Genomic DNA, 16,575 nt, shown 5'->3' with positions numbered 1-16,575 from the left:
GATTCTTCAATTTGTGAGTGGGAACTCCTTCATTTTTCAATGTTTTGAAGATTCTGGTTGGACTTCATTAGGGTTGAGGAAATAATTTTTAAAAATTGAAATAAATTGTCAGGAAATGGCCCCATTGATCACCGACATGAGCAGTTTGTGTTGATTTTTGACTGGAGCTAATACTAGTAATAGCTAGCGAAAGTAATACGAGTGTAGTTCTGAAAAATTGGCTTCAGGTGCTAATTTAGCCCCAGGAATTAATAAAGTGTGAATTTAAGATAAAGAAAGTTTGCAAAGTTCGGTAAAATTGGTCATGTTAGGGAAATGTTTTTAGTTATTCTTAAACTGAAGTGATATGTTTCCAATCTGGTGGAATACATAGTGAAACTACAGCCTTATTGACGGAAACGTTTACTGGGTATCAGTTTGCTCACTCAGATCCATGTATTCCCTGTGAGAGGTGGAGTATGTTTCGCTCCCTTTACTACTACTCCCTTGATTGCAAGTTCCTGAGTGAGAATGTGGTGGATTCAAGCTTTACTCCATGACTTGAGCACTAAATTGTGACTGACTCTTCAACAATGCAGCCTTCTCTCTATACTGTGTAGGAGATTCGACTCCAGGGGAGTTATCTGTTGATGTAGATATTGGAGTTCAGTGACCCTGCTCAGAAGGGGAATACCTAAATGCTTGGGTGTTTTGGTCAATTTCTCTTCCCCAAACAATGCCACCAAAAATACATAACTGATCATTCATGTCATTTGCTGTTTGTGGGACACTGCAGAGAAAATAGTTGGTGCATGGAATGATGCAGTACAGAAGGAGGCCATTTGGTGCATCATACCTGTACCAGCTCTTTAAAATAACTCTAATTTGCCCCATTCCCCTGCTTTTCTTGATAAATACTTGAAAAGAAAATTTCAACTAGTTCCATTTTTTAAGTTATTATTGAATCTGTTTCCACCATCCTTTCAATGCATTTCAGATCATTAGTCTTTGGGTATTTTTTTCCCTCCTTGTGTCACCTCTGCTTCTTTTGCTAATTACCTTTTTTAAGTAAGTGTCCTCTGGCTACCTGCTATTAAATACGGTTTCTCCTTGCAGCTATTAAATCTCCTTAAACATCTCTGCTTGAAGGCAAACAACCCTAGTTTCCCTAGGTAACTGAAGTCCCTCACCCCTAATACCATTCTTGTGAATCTCTGTACCTTGTCTTAAGGCCTTGACATCCTTCCTAATGTGTGGTGTCCTAAATTAACTGCAATACTGCACCTGAAGATTGAAAGACTGTGGTCAGAATCTTTGCAGCCTTCACCCTTCCTTCCTGATGTAATCCAGGATGCATACTATATGGCTTTTCTATTTTGAATGCTATGAACCTTTTAAGTACATTTGTCTGTTTGTATTCGGTCTAGTTTTTCTACAAACTCCTCCGTTGTTGTGACGTTCACAGAATCCTCTTCTCTAGTGAAGAAACATGCAAAGTATTTATCTAGTACCTCGGCCATGCCCTCTTCCTCCAAGACCATTTCCTCTTTAATTCCCAATCAGCCCCACCCTTTTGACTACCTGTTTACTATTTTGTAGGTTTATAAAAGATTTGAGTTCTCTTTCATGTTACCTGTTAATCTACCCTTCTACTCTTTGCCTCTCATTTCCTTTTATTCCCCTGTGTTCTTTATATCCAGCTTTTCACGTGACTGAATTATGAACCTTATGATAGAGTCCTGTTATGATAGAGTTTCCTTTTCTCTGTTTCATTGTAAGCTCTTCAGTCAACTAGGAAGCTCTTAATTTGAACCCCCTTCCTTTACCCTGGAGGTGTCTAGTCTGCACTTGAACAAACCCCTCTTTGAAAGCTTTCCTTTGCTCATTTATTGTTTTACCTGCTAATCTTTGATTCCAGTCCACCTGGATTCCTTCTCATCTCGCTTAAATTAGCCTTTCTTCAGCTAATATTTTCACACATTTTTTTCCTCATCTTATTTCATGACTATTATGAAATGATATGATCATTGTTCTGCAAATGCTTTCCTGCTGTCATGTTGCACTTCATTCCCTGGAGCTAGACCTGTGGTGCTTTCTTCCTCGTTGGGCTGGAAATGTACTGCTCAGGAAGAGTCTTCTGCGCACACTTTAGAAATTCCTCCTCCTTTCTCTTTACACAGTTGCTATCTCAGCCTGCATTGAGTTAGTTGAAGTCCCCAATTATCACTGCTCTGAAGTTCTTCCATCTTTCTGCAATTTGCCTGCAAATTTGCTCCTCCATCTCCTTCCTTCTATTTGTGGTCCATAGTATTCATCCAACAACATAATACTACTCTGTTGTTCCTTAATTCTAATCAAATTGATTCTGTCTTTGAATGCTCAAGTACATCGTCCTTCTCTAGTATCATAATAATGTCTTTGACCAATACACTCACTGTCCCTCCTTTTTCCGTTTTTCCCTGAATGTTTTGTAACCAGGAATATTAAATGCTCATTGTTTTAGCCAGGACTTTGTTATTGCTACTATATCATAATTCCACGTGTTTGCTTGTGCCTGCAGTTCACCAACATTATTACTGGGCATTCATACACATGCACTCTGAACACATCTTGCTCTGCCTTGCCTCCCCCTCTGACCCCTCCATTTCTGAACTGCTGTTTGCTTCTTCCAATGCTCTTTGAACCTTATCTCCTCTCTGATGCTTCATCCTATTACCCCTAGCAACTTGACCGCACTTCAAAGCAATTCATTGTATGTTAAGCATGTTGAAGTTCTGACAGGCATGATGAGGTGCTACATTTAATGCAGAATTTCTTTCTATGACAGTACTATGACAGTTTGCGATCCATTTATTTTTAAACCATGACCCCTAGTTCTAGATTCTCCCACCAGAGGAAACATCTTCTCCACATCCAAAGACCCCTCAGGATCTTGAAGGTTTTGATCAAGTCATCTTATACTCTTCTAAACTCCAGTGGATTCAAACCTAACGTGTCCAATCTTGCCTTAATAAGGCAACCCGTCCATTCCTGGTATTAGCCCAGTAAACCCTCTGAACTGCTTCTAACACATTTATATCTTCCCTTAAATAAGTGCCCAGAATTACTGAAGCATTACCTTCAATTTCCCTTGCAATAAACAATAACATTCTATTAGCTTTCCTAATTATTTGCTGTACCTGCGCATACTAGCCTTTTGTGATTCATGCACTAGGGCACCTAGACCCTTCTAAATCTCGGGGCTCTGCAATCTCTCAACATTTAGATAACATGCTACTTTTTTATTCTTCCTGCCAAAATGGACAATTTCACATTTGCCCATATTATACTCCATTTGTCAGGTCTTTGCCCACTCACTTAACCAATGTCACTTTGTAGCTTCCTTACATTCTCCCCACAACTTACTTTCCTACCTGTCTTTGTATCATCAGCAAACTTAGTAACCATGCCATCTGTCCCTTCGTCCAAGTCATTTATATAAATTGTAAAAAGTTGAGGTCCAGCACTGTGGCACACCACTCATTGCATCTGATCAACTGGAAAAAGATCCATTTATGGCTACCCTCTGGCTAGCTAACAGGAAACAATCTTCTATCCATGTCAATATATTACCCCCTACCCCATGAGCTTTTATTTTCTGCAATAACCTTTGGTGTGGCACCTTATCAAATGCCTTCTGGAAATTTAAGTACAGTACATCCCTTTTATCCACAGCACATGTGACTCCTTCAAAGAACTCCAATAAATCGGTTAAACACAACTTCCCTTTCACAAAACCATGTTGACTCTGTCTGATTGCCTTGAATTTTTCTAAGTGCCCTGCTATAATATCTTTAATAATAGCTTCTAACATTTTCCCTATGACAGGTGTTAAGCTAACTGGCCTGCTTTCTGTTTTCCTCCCTTTTTGAATAATCATTTGCTATTTTCCAATCTAATGGAACCCTCCCCGAATCTAGGGAATTTTGAAAAATTAAAACCAATGCACCAACTATTTCACTAGCCACTTTCACATCCCTAGGATCAGGACCAGACAATGGATGCTTAACATAAACTTTCAGCGCCTACAACTGTGGCTTATCTTTCTGCAGCTCTGGTAACATTGGGTTTCTGGGAGTGTTATGCTATTACTGAGTCCCTTTTTTTTTCTTTGTAGGATACAAAGAACAAAAAGTCCAAAGTTAAAGTGGAAAGTTCTGGCCAGGGAAAGAAGAAAAAGAAAGAGGAGGAGGACAAATGGAAATGGTGAGGTTTTCTAGAATATGTTGCATGGGTTGTGGAATCCTGTTTTTTTTTTTATTTTGCTGCTTTCTTTCTTGACCCTTAAACCCGGATCAACTTTTAAAATTTTCATTTGAGGGATGTGGGCATCGCTAGCTAGGCCTGCATTTATTGCCCATGCCTAATTGCACTTGAGAAGGTGGTGGTGAGCTGCCGCCTTGAACTGCTGCAGTCCATGTGGTGTAGGTACACCCACAGTGCTGTTAGGCAGGGAGTTCCAGGATTTTGACCCAGCGACAGTGAAGGAACAGTGATATATTTCCAAGTCAGGGTGGTGAGTGGCTTGGAGGGGAACTTCCAGGTGGTGGTGTTCCCATCTATCTGCTGCCCTTGTCCTAGATGGTAGTGGTCATGGATTTGGAAGGTGCTGTCTAAGGATCATTGCTGAGCTACTGTGTGTTGGTGGTGGAGGGAGTGAATGTTTGTGGGAGAGGGTGCCAATCAAGTGGGCTGCTTTGTCCTGGCCTGCTTGCTGGGGAAATCCTAGAATTACTTGATGCTTTAGAGCGATATGATTTTCCTCTTAAGACTTACCCACTGATTCTCTGCCAAGCTTGTGTCTCTTCTCCCAACCACCTGCCTGTTTATTAGCTTAACCATAGAGTTGAAGCTGTTATGATGTACATAATGGTTGGAGAGAGGAAAATGTTTTCATTGAGCTGTTTCTTTTTTTCCTCTTGTTTTAACCAGTCTCAAATATGAGAAGAGCGGTATCAGAAGCTGCCCATTTGTTTTTCATTATTGAGACTGGTTCTTATAACCCAACAACTCCTAGAGGGATAAGGAACCAGTGCAGAAACACACAGTGCTGCTTCCCAACTCTGGATATTCATTTATCAGGATTTCCTTTTAGTTTCTGGGTTGGTTGGTCAAATGTTTTCATTTACCTTCCATAACATCAGGTTTGACCACATCTGTCAGTTGTGACCTAATGTTTTTTTTATTCCATAAATCTGAACTTCGGAATTCATCAGTCTGTATCTTAAATTGCAGCCAAGCCTGCTCACCCACTCTCTCCCTTGCTCATTGACTTGCATTGGCTCTCACTCTGGCCACCCCATTTTAATTCTCACCTTGTTTAAATCCCCTCCTTGGCCTTATTCCTCCCTAGCTCTAACCTCCTAATCCCCTCCCACAAGTTTTGCATTCCTCCAATTCTAGACCTGTTCATTCCACACCCATTATTGTCTGTGCCTTCAGCAGAATTTCCTCCCTGTCCCTCCCATTTGGTTGGCCCTTAACTTCCCTCTGAAATAGCCTGTTGTATTCAAGAAGGTGACTCAGTACCACCATCCCCAGGGCAGTTAGGAATGGGCAATGAAGGCTGCCTTTGCCAGTGATGCTCACATCCAGAGAATGAATTTTTTTTTTAAAAAAAACTCTATCCTTTTTATGACACTCCTGAAAATGTAACTCTGACCAAGTTGAATGTACCTCACCCGATCTGAGCAGTAGGGTGGGATATCTGGCATTGGAGCTCGTCAGCTGCGACCTGGATCAAGGACATGGCCTGCAATTTAAAGGGTTGCTCTGGCCTCTTTAGCAGCACAATGTAGAAATGGACCTTCTCTGCATGAGGTCTCGGGTTCTTAAATCATGAATTTAAGTCAGTATACTTATACTTCTTCCACGAAGCACTTCCAATGGCCAAATAACACTTAACAGCCAAGATTTAACTCTTCCCTCAGGCAACCCACCATTACAGCCTGCCTGATTTATTTTTTAAAAAGGGAAATACAGCCAGTGTTTTATTCCATTCTGCACATATTATGGCAGTAGGGTGCCTTTTTAATGAACACAACTAGACTATTTCCTTCAATTTGCATAGCGCGTGTGGGCTCCCGATTTCCGCACCCACCCACTAACCATATTATCCCAGCCTGGCGGGATGACACTGGGAGTGAGACCCGACATCTTCACGCTCGATAATATGTTGGCGCATGCGCGTTACATTCCTGTTTTCATCAACAATCATTTGGTTAACCGACAGCAGCCGGAGTAGGAATTTTAGTTTTTCTCCTTTGGAAAAATCAACGGTGGAATTGTCCCAGATTTGCACTCAGTGAGGTAGTGGATGGGGAGATAAGTTGTCTTACTTGCCGGCTGCAACAGTGGAATCTTGCGCCATATCACCCCATTCCTGCCTCATTAATTATGCAGCCACAGGAGGCCTCCAGTTTGCCTGCCACGCCATTAGCCCACCACTTCCTCATGCAGGGCACCATATTTAAACTGCAGCTGCGCACACCGCACACACTTCTCAACGCTTGCAGCTCAGGACTGCTCTGGTGAAGTCATGGTCCCAAAAGCCAAGAGGAGTGCAGCCCCCTGATTCAGTGACGCATCCCTGGGGTGCCTCTTGGATGCCGTGGAAGCCCACCACGATGTCCTTTACCCCTGCTCTGGCCACAGGAGGTCCATTGGTCTTGGGAGGCGTTTGCAGAAGTGGCCAGTGCCAATGCTACACACAGGGCAGTCATCCAATGCAGAAAAAGGATGATTGATCTCATCCATGCTGCCAGGATAAGGTAACCATCTTATCACTCCAAACTCTCACACTCAAGGCCATCACACATTCACTGGCACCTCACTCGCTGCCAACTTGAGGGACATCACCACTCACTCTCCTCTGGAGACTGCTTCCTCAGCCCTCACCATATTGAGGCTACTTGCACAGGTCAACATGTGCCCCCCCCCCCCCACATACACACACACACACACACACACACCCTGGATACCCCCTTCCCCAGTACAACCCTCTCCCTGCAGCCTCTTCCGTTGCCTGAGGCCACTTCCTCCCCCTTGCCCAAGCAAGTCCTAGCCCTGTAGCAATTGCAAAGCCAACCCCATCTTACAGCTGGTCTGGTAGATAGGGGGTCTCATGGGAAGTTCTCTAAAAGTGATATGCTGCCTGCGAAGCCTGGCGCTGATGGCAGTGAATGCTACCTGAAGCAAGGTAGGCGAATAAAGCTCGAAGTCCCGAGCAAAGTACAGCCCACCTGATGCATGTCGCTTATGTACAGTTGTAAAACACATCAGCATGCAATCACACTGATGTGCCCAGGTGATCCAGCGCAGGGGCGATGATTCCGGCGAGCATGGCTTATAATAAGATGCTGAAGTATTGAAATTAGGTTTCTGACATGTAGCGGCGGGAAGTGCGGCCCGACTTTGACAGGTGGAGCGGATGATCACAAACTGGTTTCATGATGCTGTGAAACTGATTTTTGTCTTTCTCTCCGTATTGACCCCCGACTGCTGCCATGACGCCCAACACAAACAGGGCTAGAAAATTCCTGCCAAAAGATATTATTGGCCAATTTGTTTTCCTTTCCCCGTGCCCATCTTGGCTGTTCAAAATTTATAATGTGCTATTTCCCACTTCTGGTTAAAGACTCCTTTATATTTTGTTCTCTGAAAACATGTTCAGTTTTCTGTGACACCCATCAATTGATAAGTCAAGAGATGAAATGGTGATGCGCTTGGTGAATAAGAAATTGAAAGTGTTTAAGAAGCCAAACAGCAGTGATAGGCTGAGATATTGAGAGCTTGATCTTGGTTGTGCAACAGACTAAATTTGGGATTCTAGGGCTCTGATGACTTCCAGTTGGTGCTTTGTACATAGGATTCCTGTGTCATTATCTGTACAGAGACACTGTCTTTTGTCCCTTCAAATAGAAATTCTTTTCCTGAATTTTACTGGTGTTTCTTTTCATGCTCTCTTTTGAACCCCTCTTTTTTTTTGGAAAGCTGGAAATACCATTGGAAATTCCCCAAAGAAATTTCAAGAATTTCCAACTCATAAATGCAGAGGTCTTAGTGGGGTTTCTTATCATACTGATGCATATTATTGATAGCTGTTCTTGCTCAGATATCCAAGCTGAGAATGACATGCTAGTCGCCACCCAGACAAAATTGAGTTCAAGGCAGGTGTCACTCATTTCAGGCTGGAAGGGTTCCTCGGGCTGGCAAAATGAAATGGTAATGGGGAAATAGGGACAAAGATTCAACTTAGTAAGAGTGCTATGCAGAGGAAAGAAGAGAGAAACCGCTCACCACTTGGCAACTGGCACTAAGAAGTGTGGGTGAGCACGAAACTCGGCTTGGTTATTACAATTCTGCCAATGGTCAATCTGTAGACATCTGAGGTATAAGAGGAAGACTAACTCCGGTAGAGTAACCCAGCGCAAGTCACTGCCTTCAAGAGATGAAAGCAAAAGGATATTACAGGGGGCTAGGTGTAAGGATATGAGAGCTTGCATAATTTCTACACCTACCACAACTTTTTAATGAAGCTTTCAGTGGATGTTATGACGACTTCCGGTGTTAATTGCTGCACAGACCAAATGCCAAAGGGAAACTTGGCTTATGGGCTACACCCTCTTTTGTATTCTGAAAATGAGAAGACAATGTACCAATCTCAGCAGTAAGAGGTCCAGTAACACTTTTGGGATTTTAAAAATTAAAGATTTTAAGGTTTTATTAACGAGAACAAAAGAAAACTTAAGTATACAAGATTATAGTTACACAATTAAGGTTAGTCTTACAAAACATTCCCCAAAAGAAACTCTCTACTTGCTAAAACCCACAAGTAAACACCTTCCAGACAACACTCCTTTTCGATGTTAACTATAAAAGAAATCCAGTAATATTATCCGAGGCAAACTGCTGTAGCTTCAAGAAAGGCATACCACATGACCTCTACCCTTATCCACTCTGCAGTGGAATCCGCTTCAGAATAAAACTGCTTGTTGCAGCCCAAGACTTTTCTGGCTTGACTGGATGGTTGACTCAAGCCCCCCCCCCCCCCCCACTTTCATCTCTGGTTCCATTGTTCTTGCACCTCTTTGAAACTCAAATCCCTTGTCTCTATCTTGTCTTTGCTTTCTGTTACCTATGGAACTCCTGCAAGATACAAACTTGTTTCTTAATGCCGCTGACTCCCCTTTGAAATTCAAACTCTCCACTTATCTAAAAATGCAAATCTTAGATCTAACCTATATTCTTGTACCTCAGCCTTAACACCGCGATCCTTTTCATGTTTCAAACCCCCCCCCCCCCCCCCCAAAGATAACCTGACTCCTATCAATCTGTTGCCGAGCTGAACTTAAATCATGCACATTGGCACCCAGCCATCTTTACACAATATTCCCCAAAAATACATTTTTTTAAAAAGTAACATCCATTCTCACTGATATAAGGGAATTGGTTTGCTAGTTAACTATTGCTACGTGATCCAGGGTTGCTAGATGTGGTCTAGTATCTTAGAGAAATCTCTTGCTTGACAACTCTCTCTCTCTCATTTTCTTTCTTGTGCAGGTGGGAGGAAGAACGCTATACTGATGGTGTGAAGTGGAAATTTCTAGAACACAAAGGCCCAGTATTTGCTCCGCCCTATGAGCCGCTCCCAGATAACGTTAATTTCTACTATGACGGTAAGCCAGCAATTCTGTGTGTTTACGTTGGAGCCTCTATATAAACGGGGATGGAGTGGCCGAGAAACGGCAATGAGTTTATGGAGCAAGCTTCATCACCGATGCAGTTCGTGATAAAGTTACAACCATGATTTGATATCAGAAAATAAAACTGTGATTCACAATATGTTTGGTTGTAACTGCCCCTGTGATTTAATTCCAGATGTTACCCTATACCCTTTTTACTCCAGTGTAATAACTGACCATTATGTGATAGCAATTGCAGCTTCAAAGGGTGTTGTTTTGCTGCAGGTAGTTGATTTTTTTTTTGCCTCATCGTGTGTCTGTGTGTCATTGCTATCCTGTGATGTTAACCACTATCTTTACTTCATCAGCCATTCCACTTCAGTTTACATCAAACAACCCTTTCGGGTTTTTAGCCAATATTAAACGGCAGCGCTGATGTTCAAGCATCATCGCCGATCTTGACCCTTGGAATTCCTGATGCAGTATCCAGATGAGGGTGTCAAGGTGGCGCCAAAACCTAGTCGGAGTAATTTGGCTTTATTTTTGTATAACTGGGCAGCCCCCTCTTGAACGTTGCGCTAGGGCTCCCTTTGCAGCGCTGTCATCAGTGAATTAGCTCAGCAGGTTTACTGAGACTTAATAGGTGCACAAGATGTGTAGCAAACATTGAGCCCCCCTCTTGCTTTATTTAGTTTCAACAGTTACAGAGCCCCAGTATCATGGACTACAGTGATCCATTGCATTCGAGAGTTCACTACCATCATCAGCCCATGTGGTTTGGCAGCTTTTTAGCAATGAGATTCTAATCAGCTTTTTTTTCATTAAAACTAATGAGCATTTTGAGCAGTTTTGGATCTTAATGAGGAACTAAACAAATGAGCACAGCCTATGCATTAAGGAAATTATGAAGCCTGTGTCGGTCTTGAAAGTGCCTAAGCATTTGAGTGGACAGCAATGTTACATTTATGTTGGTAGCCGGTTGAATATCTAAAACCTGCCCTGCTCATAATATGGGCTAGTTCTGATACCACCACAATCATATTGTAAAGTTGTTTTTGTGCTGATGGCCATTCAGCCTGTAGCAGCTGTAGGTGGTTCCTGTGTGCCAGTGGAGCTACCTATCTCTTGTTTATGTTGCTGTCAATTTCCAGTCAGCTGGCAACAGCAAAGTAAGTGGGGTACATTGTATCCTGCAGACATGTTGTTTGTCTCATTTCATGTGAATTGTAGCTCTGACAGCCACTGTAATAGGTGCAATGAGCTTGACTACCTGATCAAATAGCCCTAACTGTTGGGCTGAGATCCTCCTCTTTGCTTGACTGGCACTTTGTGATTCTCTGGGGTAGTTTTGATGTGTGTTCCCACATAATTCCTGTGGAGGCTGGAATAGATATTGTTACAAATCAAGAACAGCTACTTCTGTATTTAAAGGGGAGGAAATAGCCACAAGGTTACTTAATAAGATAAGAGCCCATGGTGTTGGGGGTAGTATATTAGCATGGATAGAGGATTGGCTAACTAATAGAACACAAAGAGTTGGGATAAGGGGGGCATTTTCAGGATGGCAACCTGTAACTAGTGGAGTCCCACAGGGATCCGTGCTGGGGTCACAATTATTTACAATATATATTAATGACTTGGATGAGGGAAGTGAATGTACTATCACCAGGTTTGCGGATGACACAAAAATAGATGGGAAGGCAACTGATGAGGATGACACAAGGAGTCTACAGAGAGACATACACAGGATAAGTGAGTGGGCAAAAACTTGGCAGATCGAATATAATGTGGGAAAATGTGAGGTTATGCAGCTTGGCAGGAAAAATAGAGGAGCTGAATATTATTTAAATGGAGAAAGACTGCAGAAAGCTGGAGGCACTTGGGAGTCCTTGCGCATGAATCGCAAAAAGTTAGCCTAGAAGTTTAACAGGTAATGAGGAGGGCAAATGGAATGTTGGCCTTTATTTCAAAGGGAATGGAGTATAAAAATAGGGAAGTCTTGCTAAAACAATGCAAGGCACTAGTTAGACCACACCTAGAATACTGTGAACAGTTTTGGTCTCCTTATTTAAGGAAAGCTATAGTGGCATTGGAGGCAGTCCAGAGAAGGTTCACTAGGTTGATGCTGGGTATGGAGAGATTTTCTTATGAGGAGAGGTTGAGTAGGTTGGGCCTGTACTCATTGGAATTTAGAAGAATGAGAGGCAACCTTATTGAAACATATAAAATTCTTAAGGGGTTTGACAGAGTGGATGCTGAGAGATTGCTTCCCCTTGTGGGAGAGATTAGGACCAGAGGACATAATCTCAGAGTAAGGGGTCGCCCATTTAAGATAGAGATGAGGAAGAATTTCTTCTGAACGCATTGAACCTGTGGAATTCCTTACCACAGAGGGTTGTAGAGGCTGGGTTTTTAAGTATATTCAAGGCTGAGATAGACAGATTTTTAATCAGTAAGGGAATCAAGGGGTATGGGGAAAAGGCAGATACGGAGTTGAGGATCATCAGATCAGCCATGATTTCATTGATTGACAACACAGTCTCGATTGGCCGAATGGCCTACTTCTGCTCCTATGTCTTATGGTCTTGACTGAGGGAATGTTTCATGTTCAGGGCATTCACCTTGTATTTTTTTAAATATTGCAAGCATGTTTTCCTTTTTAAAAAAACCAATTTCTTGTCCAGGTGCTGACCTTACTGATTGGGAAGATCAATCCAAGATGGCCCCATAATTTAAAATAGATCTGCCTAATCTTATTCCAAAATGCATGATGCTGACTTGGCCATTTGTAAATGACTTGACCCCTCAAAGTCTCCAGAATAAATATCACTTAAGCATTTCTGGTTTGATGCTTGGCAAATGACTGGGATGTTTGGTGTTAGTGGACTATGTTGAGGTCAAAAACTGTAGCATCTGCTCCCATTCAATCTCCTCCTATATCAGACACTACCATGTTCCCAACGCACCGATTTCTTGGAATTGCTGTATTTTCATGGAAAGGTCTGATTTGGTGAGTCATTGCTCAGTGAGCAGGAAGTGTGGGTGTAGCTGCACTGAAGCTGAATCAGCCTTTATCTGTTGGCAGAAAGATCGCCACTTTTTTCTGTGGTGAACTAATATTCAATTCTACTTCCTCCACATCACAGTTTTTTTAAACCATTTCGTGAGGAGGCTTCTTCTATTTTTCTTCCCCATGTTCCCCCCCTCCCCACTTCTCAGTTGTCTTTAAAACTTACTAGTGCACTTATTTATTTCCAGAACTGGGAAACGAGGAAGGTGGGGTGATGTTGAAGTTGTTTATGGGAAAGTTTATCACTTAGTGACCATCTGTTGCTTGTGTGCATTCCTGCTTGGCGTAAGCCTGCTTTGATGTTTAGTTCAGACCTGCTTAATACCATTGGTCTGCTTTTATCTTAGTGCAACAGCTGACATTTGCATAACTGCTCTTCGCACAGAAGAAAATGCCCGAGTGATTTAAAATAGTGGAAAGAGGGCCCCCATGAAGGAAAATCTAGAGGCAGTTGTGAGATCAAAGATAAGACAATGAGAGGAAAGTTGCAATTTGGAATCTGGAATTCTCTGCCCCAAAAGGCTGGAGGCTTGGGCCATTGGAGATTTCGAGACCAAATTCGATAGACTTTTGTTGGGCGAGAGTATCAAGGAATATGGAGCTAAGATGTATAAATGTAGTTGAAGTTCAGATCAGCCATAATTTAATTGAATAGCCGACCCCAGTCTCAAAAGTTGAATGGCTTGTTCCTGTTGCTACGGTACAGGGAAGGAAGGGCAGTGGGCACAATAAGTGCCTGAAAATGTCTCCAGCAGTAGAGGGAGTCAGTGAGCAGTCAGGGGAACTGAGGATGCATACAGAAAGTGTGGTTTGAAGTATGGTGTGTATGGGGACACTTGAATGTTGACTGGCTTTATTGAGATAAACGGGGCCAGTAGAGATGGTGATGAGGCAAGCTGATGGAAAGCATCAGAGAAGTTTGTCCTTGAGGTGGGCGTAAGCCTCTTCTACAGGTGGAAAAAAAGCATCTTTGGCAACTTGCTGAACACAGAAGTACAAAGCACACATTAGGATTTAACCTCAGTAAGCTGCTAGGGGTAATGGAGTGTTTAAGATGAGAAACAAGTGGCCACTTAGGAAGTGGTGTTTGTGCAGTGAAAACTGAACAAGGTATGATTACCTTAGAGAGGGAAAGGACCTATGAATTAGGAGCAGGATTAGGAGCCCCCCCGAGCCTGCTCCACCATTCAAAAAGATAATGGCTGATCTGAATGTAACCTCAACTTCACGTTCCCACCTACCCCCGATAACCTTTCACCCCCTTGCTTATCAAGAATATATAACAGCTCCTGTGGCCCCTCTGGCCCTTGTCACAGTTTCACAACGCGCCATGCATTTGAACCCATGACCTCCGAGTTGCTTGTCCAACGCCGTAACAAATACATTATTATTCAGCCCTTGAGATGTTAACTCAACACCGCTGAGCTTGTATCTTGAAATGCCACATGAGATTTTACAAACTGTTGCCGCCAGGATTGGATGTAACCCTAATTTATTTTGCAAGTTTTACTGTTGAAGGATGGTTCATCATTGCTCCCTTTTTAGCTTTGCCCATTCATGGTAATCCAGTTCGTTGAGTGGCCATGACCTGAGGGGTGAAAAAATTCCTGTTTCAAACCCAGAGCAGCGGCCCCGCTGCGCCCCACCCCTGTGTTTTGAATCCTGTCGAAAGGGATAGAGTGTGCTGATGACCTGGGGGTGGTATCTTCAATGGGTTATCAATTACTACCTCTATGCTGCAGCGTTTACGTTTTAAATGCCAGGCAGTGTGGCTATACTTTTCGAAAAATTTTATTTCATAAATGGGTGGACTTGGGCACTGTGGTGCCTGAAACCTTGGCTAAAAATGCTGCAATCTCATGTAATAAGCTTCCACTTTTTGTGTTCGTGAACCAGCGATCCCCATATATAAAGATTACACAAGCCTCTAGCACCTGTAGCCAACTAGTAAAAGTCAGTTAGACAGCTTCTAAGTCTTTAAGTTTTTCACCCTCCATAGTTTTTCCACATGCACCGTGAGTTGTATACCCCTTTATTTGAACACAAGCTTGATCCCACAGTGGCGTCCTCATTGTGTAAGTGCTGCTCTGTGCTCTGCAATGTGGATCATGTTAAAATCAAATTTGAGGCAATTGGCCGCCTTCCCCTTTTTGCTCTCATTCTTCTCCCATTTGCCCCCTACACATGCATTTGTACCTCCTGAACTCCCTTTCTCACACCTGGTGTGCATCTGTGTGCTCCAACAGCAAGGATTAGGTAACTGCTATGCAGAGGCAGGGATGCGCCGTTCTTTTTGTGATGCAAAACTGATCTATTAATTTCTGAGTACATTTTGCAAAGGTTCAACTTTGGTGTGAGATTTCCAGTGGTTTGTATAAAGGCTCTTGTGAGCATTACAGATTAGAGAATCGCTTGTCCTCTAGTGAAAATGTGGGGAATTTGATAGCACAGTGGGCTAGATGTTGATCTTTCACCTCTAGAACTTGAGTTCCAAACTAGTGCAGACTGGAGATACAAGTCTCCTTTTCCTGCTGAATGTAAGGGTACTATAGGAAACAAGATTGAGCAGAATCAATCCTGTTCATACCAGGCAGGAGCCTATATAATCAGACTTCCTTCAATTTCTTGCCTACTTTAAGACAGTGACCATGCTGCAAAAGTACTTGAGCGGCTGTGAAGTGCTTTGAGACATTCAGAGGATGACGTTGACAACAAAAACTTGCATTTATATAGATGCTTCATGCGAACCTGATCCAAATCAAAAAATTTTCACCAAATGACACAAGGAGAAATGAGGCGAGGGCAAATGACCGAAAGCTTTCTTAGAGATGCGTTTTGAGGAGCACCTTAAAAGGTGAAAACAGAGGTAGTGAGGCAGAGGGGTTTAGGGAGGAGATTCCAAAACCTTAGGCCTAGGCAATTGAAAGCCGTGATCAGCTTCCAATGGTAGAGCAATTGAAATTGGGGTTGCTTAAGAGACCAGAATTGTAGGAGCACTGATGGCTTTGGGGGGTTGTAAGCCTGGCGGAGATTAGGGATTGGGGGTGGTGGTGGTGCAGTGAGGTCATGAAGGGATGTAAAAGGTAATAAATGCAAGCTCTTTCTTTCCTTGGGAGTGTTGCTTACATAGGCCTATAGCAGTTGGTATTGAAAGAAATGTTGGTACAGTAACATTTGATCTTTTGAGGCTGAGCGATGGGTACTTTGGATCTTTTGCTGTGCACCTGGTCATTCTATATGTGACCTGAGAGTGTTTGATGCTGACACTGAGCACCTCAGCATTGCTATCCTTTATATTTTAATGCGGACTAGAAGTACCCTGCTTGTAATGTGTGTAATGAGATTTAGAATTTATGGTCAGAACCACTCAAATGATGTTTCAAGATAGTAAGGATGAATATGATTAAATGGAGCAATGTTTAAATACGTTGTCACTTTGTATGCATCTCTACCTGCACGTCTGTAAGTCCCAGTCTTTTGGTGTATGATTTCAATCTTTTCCTTTAGGGAAATCTATGAAGCTGAGCCCTCAGTGTGAAGAGGTTGCGACGTTCTTTGGTAAAATGCTCGATCATGAGTACACTACAAAAGATATCTTTAGGAAGAATTTTTTCAAAGACTGGCGCAAGGTAAGTTTGAGAAGTGGAAAGGGCTAGTTTTGGATTGGGGGTGCTAATTAAAAACAGCCTTCAAATCCTAAATTTTAATTTAGCTTTGCTTCTTTTTGGGTCTTGTATATTGATCCAAGCTGGCATCTCGCTCTGAACAATGGCAGCACAGCAGTCCCCTCAGTACTGCACTGGA

At 42.6% G+C, this 16,575-nt stretch overlaps 1 protein-coding gene across 2 annotated transcripts in view; it reads left to right on the top strand.

The window, feature by feature from the left end:
• Positions 1-16,575, top strand: part of LOC144688443 (DNA topoisomerase 1-like) — a 77,049-nt gene that overhangs the window by 39,262 nt on the left and 21,212 nt on the right. For both annotated transcript variants that reach the window (XM_078554978.1, XM_078554979.1), the window contains 3 exons: positions 4,136-4,224; positions 9,580-9,695; positions 16,279-16,400. In XM_078554978.1, coding sequence (XP_078411104.1) covers positions 4,136-4,224; positions 9,580-9,695; positions 16,279-16,400 — 327 coding nt within the window. The remainder of the gene's footprint in view (positions 1-4,135; positions 4,225-9,579; positions 9,696-16,278; positions 16,401-16,575) is intronic.

This window comes from Cetorhinus maximus, chromosome 13, assembly GCF_964194155.1.
Source record: "Cetorhinus maximus chromosome 13, sCetMax3.hap1.1, whole genome shotgun sequence".
NCBI classification, from domain to species: domain Eukaryota; kingdom Metazoa; phylum Chordata; class Chondrichthyes; order Lamniformes; family Cetorhinidae; genus Cetorhinus; species Cetorhinus maximus.
Note: the sequence above shows the minus strand (reverse complement) of the source record. Positions and strands in the feature narration are given on the sequence as shown.